The sequence below is a fragment of the Nicotiana attenuata genome, chromosome 11 (genome assembly GCF_001879085.1).
Source record: "Nicotiana attenuata strain UT chromosome 11, NIATTr2, whole genome shotgun sequence".
Classification (NCBI taxonomy): domain Eukaryota; kingdom Viridiplantae; phylum Streptophyta; class Magnoliopsida; order Solanales; family Solanaceae; genus Nicotiana; species Nicotiana attenuata.
In genome coordinates this window covers 53062814-53070888 of record NC_031999.1, presented here as the reverse complement: position 1 = coordinate 53070888, position 8075 = coordinate 53062814, and the positions used below count along the sequence as shown (strand labels likewise).

Sequence of the window (8075 nt, the reverse complement as noted above, 5' to 3'; positions counted from 1 at the left end):
CTAACATAGAAAAAATATTTATGGGTGGATCAATAGAGATATATCTACAAGTATACATATAAATATAAATATAAATATAAATGTAGATATATAGATTAGATTTGTCTAAGATTTTAGATTGAGTATAAGATTTATTAAACTACTTACATTAATTATGTTTCCATTTATAATTCAAATTTTTAATGTTGTCTTAAAATTGCCAAGTGACTTCTTTTTAGCTTGCCACTTGGCTTAACCACATGCTTCACTATTCTCCTTTTAATATAATATAGATAGATAGATAGATATGGACTCGGCGTTTACACTAAACCCAATGAATATAAAGTATTTATCTGTTAATTTGATTCGGTATAAATAATGAATGTGATGATATTTTCATCAATCTTAAATGTTACGCTTAAATGACACAATTATTACATTCAATTATTTGGAAGGTACATTTAATCAATTAAATATGAATAATTAGCTTAATCTAACTAAATTAGATTAGTTGTATCACATTTTCAAGTACATTAAAGGCTAAATATGATCTGTATATGACCCACTTTTTTTTATTTTTATTTTTATAAAAAGAATTTCCTCCAAAATTAGGAGGATCTATAGTGTTTCCACATTTCCCTTCTAGCATGACTCAACGCAGAAATGGAAATATTTTGGATTAAATTAAGACCTTCTATAGATAATTAGAATACGCTTTTCATATCTTATCTTTTGTAGTAAGGTCAAATGTATTTGTTGCGGCCAAACGCACACGCAAGTATACGCGGTCGTCAAGTAATAAAGTGACTAAAACTCGGATGTCGATCCCACGAGGACTTGTGATTAACTATAAACTAAATTAGACTATCCTAATTATCTAAACAAAAATAAAACCTAGAAATATTTGATTTTAAACTAATTAAAATAAATAAAAACAAATAATATTGCTCATAAGAATCTGTCGAGTTCTTACTCGCCTATTCAAGCTAACCTAACTCCTATATGTCTATGGAATTAGAATCAACAAGAACGCATTTATAATTTCTGTAAATCAACCAAGCAAGGCAATTAGGTATATGTCTATCCTAACTGCGAATCCGTTCCCCAAGGCCCAGGTTCAAGAACTTGCTCTACTCAATCCTATATGCAGGGGCGGATTTACATATAAAAATTGGGTGCTCGAGCACCCATTAACCTTGACACGGAGTATGTATAGCTATATAGAGAATTTAGGAAAAAGGATGTAATATAATAGCAAGCACTCACGTAACAAAAGGCGTGATGGGTGCTTTGGTTTATGCTGGTGCTGAAGAGCTCTGAAAGGCGAAGGTCGCGGGATCGATTCTCCCTCAGAGCAAGAATTGTTTTCTCTATCTTTTCTTATATTACTATTTGACTTTACTATTTTTCTTTTGCCCCAATTATTAGGTCATCTTTTTTGCTTTTTCAATTTTCACTAGCGAACTTTTTTAAGCCAATGCTTCTACTTTATTCTTTTGCTACTGACTTTGTTTTACTTTCTTTTGTTACTTTTTCTAATTCACTATCGCTAGAAAGAAAAGAAACTCTGCTTTAAAAAAATAAAGAGTTCCTCCAAAATCGCAAAATTCACTAATCTTTTTTTTTTTGTTGCTAATTTTATTATTCATCACAGATTCACGACGCCAGTAATATTAGTACTATAGTTTTGTCATTAATTTTTTATCGTCGTATTTAAATAGTTGCACACTTATACGATGTATTTATAATAACTTTTCAAAAAAAGTTGAGCACCCACGAATCCAAAATCCTGGATCCGCCACTGCCTATATGCAATCTAGAATTCCCACTTTCGAGTTCAACTCTAGATTCGTAGATAGTATTCAATTGGTGATCAAGCAATCAAATAATTAAGTGCAGGATTGAATAAATAAACCAATATAATAAACTTAAGAAATCAAAATCAATATTCGATAACAATAGTCATGAAAGAACCACAACCCTAGAACGTGAAGTTTAGCTCCACATAGACATGGTAGCAAAACAACAAATCATACAAAGAAACATAAAAAGACTAAGTTGGTGGAAGAAAAGATGAAACCCGGCCTCCACGGCGGCTCTGTGCTTGTGTTTTTCTCTCAAAAACGTCCTCCCCTCCCAAAATACCGTTTTTCTATGTATATATGCCAAGTAGGGTTGGGCCCAAACAATTATACCTTCTCCAATGTGAAAAAGGACACTTTTCCCGGGTGACTAGCGCGAGCTCGCGCATCCTTCGGGCATGACTTCTGACATTCTGCCTCCAGCTCCTTAACTCGCGCGACTTCGCGCAAACTTCGCGCGTTCGCGCATTTTTCACCCTGTTCCGTTCCGAATTTGGAAAAACGTAAAAGATGAAAGTTGTAGCCCTTTGAGTTAGCTTTCCAAACATATATTGTGGAGCCAAAATGGAGTTCTAAGCAAAAAGTTATATCTATTTTACTAGACAGTGCACAATCTGCCTACTGAAGTCTTTGTTCGCTCTAACTATTATCCGTTGATCCCCAAACACGATCCCGGCTTAATTCCTTGAACTTTTACTCAAACTTTAAAGCTCCAAATCACCTGAATTCATTCCATAACATCTATATAGCTCGGAATCACTCCTACAAGGCATAAAACACACAGTTAGTGCAAAACACTAGCGATTAAAGCTCAAACTCAATTAAAGTGCAGTAAATTAGAGTGTAATAATCAACTAAAATACGTAATTATAGCCTATCATCAGTTCACTCCTCAAAATTCTAGAAAATAAATTTAATTAATCTTAAATAAGCAAAACTTTAAAACATAATTATAAAAAAAACATCTTTTTCTGGCCCTATTTTTTTCCCCTTGAACAAACCTATAAATAAAACTTTAATTCTTCAATTTACTTATTCCCAATTGAAGAAATGTATGCATCTGGATCTAGATATACGGTGGAATGAATGAAATATCTCTGCTCTAATTTCGACCCTCTAATTAATGTTTTGAGAATAATTTTTTTTAATATAAAACATTTCCTGCATCGCAAATTTAAACTAGCCGAACCAATAATTTTTGAATACCACATGATTATAAAAGAAACTAAACAAACTTTGTATCTTAATTTTATTTTCTTATTTATCTAATTATTTCTTATTTTTTACATTATTTAGCTCCTTCCTCTCGAGCTTAGTTCATTTCATTTCACACACACACACACACACCGAAATCTGAGGCCACACAGACAAAAAATGCCGATAGACACATCCGCCAAGATCTTCGTCGCCGGCCACCGCGGGCTCGTCGGGTCCGCCGTGGTCCGAAAACTCAACCAATTAGGCTACACAAATCTCCTCCTCCGTACACATTCCGATCTCGATCTCACAAACCAATCCGCCGTCGAATCCTTCTTCGCCGCCGAGAAACCTCAATACGTCATCCTCGCCGCCGCTAAAGTCGGCGGCATACACGCAAACAACACATATCCAGCAGATTTCATCACTGTAAATCTCCAAATCCAAACAAATGTCATCGTTTCGTCATTTAATCACAAAGTCCAAAAGCTTCTGTTCCTCGGTTCCTCGTGTATTTACCCTAAGTTTGCACCTCAGCCAATTCCCGAAAATGCCCTTTTAACTGCTCCTTTAGAACCTACAAACGAATGGTACGCTATTGCAAAAATAGCCGGTATCAAAATGTGTCAGGCTTATAGGCTACAACATAATTTTGATGCTATCTCAGCAATGCCGACAAATCTATACGGTACAAATGACAATTTTCACCCTGAGAATTCACACGTTTTACCTGCATTATTACGTAGGTTTCATGAAGCAAAAATTAACAACCTAGATAAGGTTGTTGTGTGGGGTACAGGTTCACCTTTAAGGGAATTCTTACACGTGGATGATTTAGCTGATGCTGTGATATTTTTATTAGAGAATTACAGTGATTTAGAACATGTGAATGTAGGGAGTGGGAGTGAAGTTACTATAAAGGAATTAGCTGAGTTAGTTAAGGAAGTTGTGGGGTTTAAGGGGGAATTGATTTGGGATTCGACCAAGCCGGATGGGACGCCGAGGAAGCTTATGGATACTTCAAAGCTTGTTGGATTGGGATGGACACCCAAGATTTCGCTGCGGGATGGTCTTGTTGATACCTATAAATGGTATTTGGAGAATTATGGCAAGCAATAGTTCAGGTGATTGTTGAATGTTTCCCTGTGTTATTTTTTTACTAGTACAAGATATGAGATTGTTATTCTTGTTTGTTACATTGTTCAAGGAAATAAGCTTATGGAAGCTTAGTTGAGTTATTGATTATCTTTTGTATTGGTTTGAGTACTATGTTTATGTTAATTATTTTTTCCGCAGCTCCATTTATATTGAATGTGCTACTCTCAAAGAAATTATGTCGAATATTGGAATAGTTCATTATGAAATGTCTAAAAGCACGGAGCAATTTGTATTGAATTCTACTTCTGGTTGGTGATAAACTAGTTGAGAATGTAAATAACTATTTTACACACTAAGAGTTTCTTTTAACCACTTGTGGGAAATCCATCTCGATATAAAGATATTAGCTTTTTGTTTGGTACTGAAAATTATCTTTTGCATCTACAAACAGATGTTCATTTATTTAGGACGACCGCTAGTGCGCTACATGCTTCCTTCTGTTAGACTTTGTAAGTTGTGGAATTCAACATGTAGTTGGCGCACATGTGCATTATAGGGAGAAAATGTCCTCTTCCAGACATTCTGTATCACTCTAGTACTGAAAGAAAGTGATAAAGAGGGACCACACAGAATTATTTGGCATGACACAGGAAGCTTCCACTTCGAGTAATTTAGCTCTTGAAATGTGGGGGGTGCAAGCAATACTTGTAAATTGGGTGCAGGGGTATCCGTGGGAGTCTAACTCATAGCAGAGATCATACTCTTAGTTACCATTCCAGTACCAACGTTTCCTATGAGAGAGCTGATATCTGCAGTGATATCCCGATACCTTGTACCCTGTTCACCACTTCACCTGTACCTTAAAAGCAACTATAACCTAAATGTCATATAGAAAGTAATAGAGTATCGTTCTCATATAGTGTTATGTAGTTGTATACGTAGGTAGGTTCGATCAGAACAGACGGTTGCTTGCCACTTCCAGCATATTGCTTGCCGGGCTTAGACATTTTATTTTTGGTATTGTTAGTCAAAGGTTCCTACGAGCCGGTGTGCAGTGAGCTTATATGCTTTGTGTATATGCTGCAGCCTGCAGTTTAATTCAGAAATGAATTCTGAATTCGTAAATGCTGCTTTTGAATTTTAATGTTACCAAGGAGGAGATGAAATATTGCATAAGCGAGAAACTTTCTCTGCAGAAAGATCATAACTGTTAAGACACCTTGATCCATTTATGAACATCTCTATATTTCTGCTCAGTTCTTTCAAATGGACGCGTTCCAAGTATATCTGCAGGTCCCACAAAGTTTCTTGAAAGAGCAGGTTATATTTTAAAAAACCAAATTATATGGTGTTTTTACAAGTAAAATTGCTCTCTCCGATGTTTATAGACTTTTGCTTGTTTTGAGGACTATATCAATATAAAGAAGACCAAGTTGTAACAATTTGAATTTGTGTTAGATAAAATGCAAATTATTCATTCAAATCCTAGGCACTTTCCTATTAAATATAAAAGCAAGATACAAGAAGCATAAAAATGCTCTGAAATCTTCACTAAAAGATGGATATTGATAAAATGGGAGAAAATGCAGAATTATATATATTTTTCATGTATACACATTGTGTGTTATAGGGAGAAATTGTGCTTTCCAATCATTATGTGTCACTCTTGTGTGGAAGGAAAATGCAAAAGGAAACCACGAAGAATTCTTTGACATGAAAGAGGAAGCTTCCAGGAATGTTGCTTGGATATGGTGTACAAGCAATGCTTGTTGATGCATATTTTTTGTTCCTAACCTGATGCCGATCTTTCCTATGAACTAGCTGATACTTAGTAGTAATTGCTCAACTTTTGTAGTTTGTCACTTGTAACTTAACATCAACTCTAATTTGAAGTCATGTGACTTATTACAAAACCATTCTCTCATAAATTATTAACTAGTTGTGCAAGGATGCATACTGCACTAATGTTAATTCATAACAAACAACTGCATACCAATTTCAATAGATTATATGCTGGGCCTAGACTTCTTATTTTTGGTAGCGCTCTGCCAAAATTGGAATTTCCTACTAGTATGTCATGTGACTAATCTACAGTGAGCTTATCTGCTTGGATATATGCTGCAGTGAGACCATGAATGATTTCTGATGAATGCGCTGATGCTGTTTCTGAATCTTAATGTTACCAAGAAGAAAAACATCAACTGCTGCATTCTAGTTGGATGATCACTGGTTCTGAGGACCTACAAATTGCATGGCGATCGGCCCCAAGGACCAGCCTATTTTGTGAGTGAGTAATGACGCTGATAGACTGTGTTTCTTTTCCACACTAGCTCCCCTCCCCTATGTTAAGTGAGACTAGTGAACTGAATTACTGAAGCCTGTTGAGTTCATATGGTTATTTATTGGATAAGCTATTAGAGGTAACATAACGCTAAATGACTTCGTGTTGCTGACATTGGAAACTGTTAATTCTGTTACTGGTGTTCGTTTCACCATTCACACAAGAAGCTGCTATAAGGACGAGTATCGATCATTGTTTTATTTGAAATTGATTTCTTTGCATATCATGTTTATGACTAGGTGGCTTATAAACTTCATTATGTCACGATGTATTTATGTCCATATTTTGAAACTAATTCTTGCTGGATATTTATCTTTGTTCATTATGCTGTTCTAAAATGGAATGTGATTATGCTTGTGTGTTAAATCTTTGTGCTTCACATCTTTTCTTTGCATATCATGTTTATAACTATGGACTTGCTTTGTTTGAAAGCTAATAATTCATGACCTGTTAAGGTACTTGCATTTTTCTAGTGCTGGATAAAAGAGGCAAGTGCACAGATAGTCATTCTTAGGGATGCTATTTGGAGATTAGCAAGTATTTATTTTGTTATGAAATTTTAAACTAAGAATCTTAACTTCAGGACATTTTTGTCCTGAAAAATTAAACTGGAAAACTGAAATTCAGGACGCACTAGCTAATTTCTAATAGAAATCCTTTAGAGTGGCTACCTGGTGTGATTTCTATCGGATAATAAAATAACTAATAGTATGGTACTTGTGTTTTCTAGTGATAGATGAGCTAACTAATAGCATGCAAGATGAGAGGATGAGATTCCATGATATATGCTGTTTGCAGACAATAATTTATTATTGATGTTACCTAACAAAGTGAATGATAGTTTTCTAGGACAATTTTAAGACCAATATATCATATGAGAGTGAATACTAGACCTCTAATGTCCAACACATCGATAAGACGATAAGAGAGTGCTATAGATAAGAAATACGTATGCTAATTCTATACCATTATATGTAAAAAAGATAAAAAGGGTGCACTTATATTAGTCATGCAAAATAAAGATGAGACACCATTGATTTTTTTTGCTATATCTCACTTAGATCTCCAAATGCACATATCCAGAGGTGCAATATTATTCAACAACAACATATTCGGTATAATTTTACCGGTGGGGTTTGGCGGGGGGAGGGGGAGGGGATATGTATGTAGAGCTTACCCTACCTTGTGAAGATATGGAGGCTGTTTCTAATATTCTCGGCTGAATGAAAGCATCATGCAGATTTGAACAGTATAATTTTACAAGTTTGGTTTGTGGAGGGTAATATGTAGGGGTGTTCATGGTTCGGTTTTTCCCTAAAAAGAAATCAAACCAAGTAAGTCGGTTTTTCAAATATTAGAACCAAACCAAACCAGTTAAGTCGGTTTTTTCTCGATTCGGTTTATGTCGGTTTTGTTGGTTTTTTCGGTCATTTGTCGGTTTTTTCTTAAATATAAGACATACACTATCAAACACATATTCCGGCGATCATATTTTCAGCGTAACACTATCAAAACAATTGCCCTTTGAGAAATCTATTATTTACTAAAATATATTGATGATAATTGAATCAAATAGTGATGAATAATTTAAGGACTCA

The 8075-nt window shown here is 34.9% G+C and overlaps 1 protein-coding gene across 1 annotated transcript; it reads left to right on the top strand.

The window, feature by feature from the left end:
- On the top strand, positions 3131 to 6802 carry LOC109234537 (putative GDP-L-fucose synthase 2). The gene is made up of 2 exons (XM_019400558.1): positions 3131 to 4162; positions 6261 to 6802. Exon 1 carries the CDS (start codon positions 3216 to 3218, stop codon positions 4155 to 4157), a length of 942 nt encoding a protein of 313 aa, XP_019256103.1. The 5' UTR covers positions 3131 to 3215; the 3' UTR covers positions 4158 to 4162; positions 6261 to 6802.

What these genes read in the sequence shown, in the direction of transcription:
- LOC109234537 (XM_019400558.1), top strand. Translation starts at nt 3,216, where the DNA reads ATGCCGATAGACACATCCGCCAAGATCTTCGTCGCCGGCCACCGCGGG.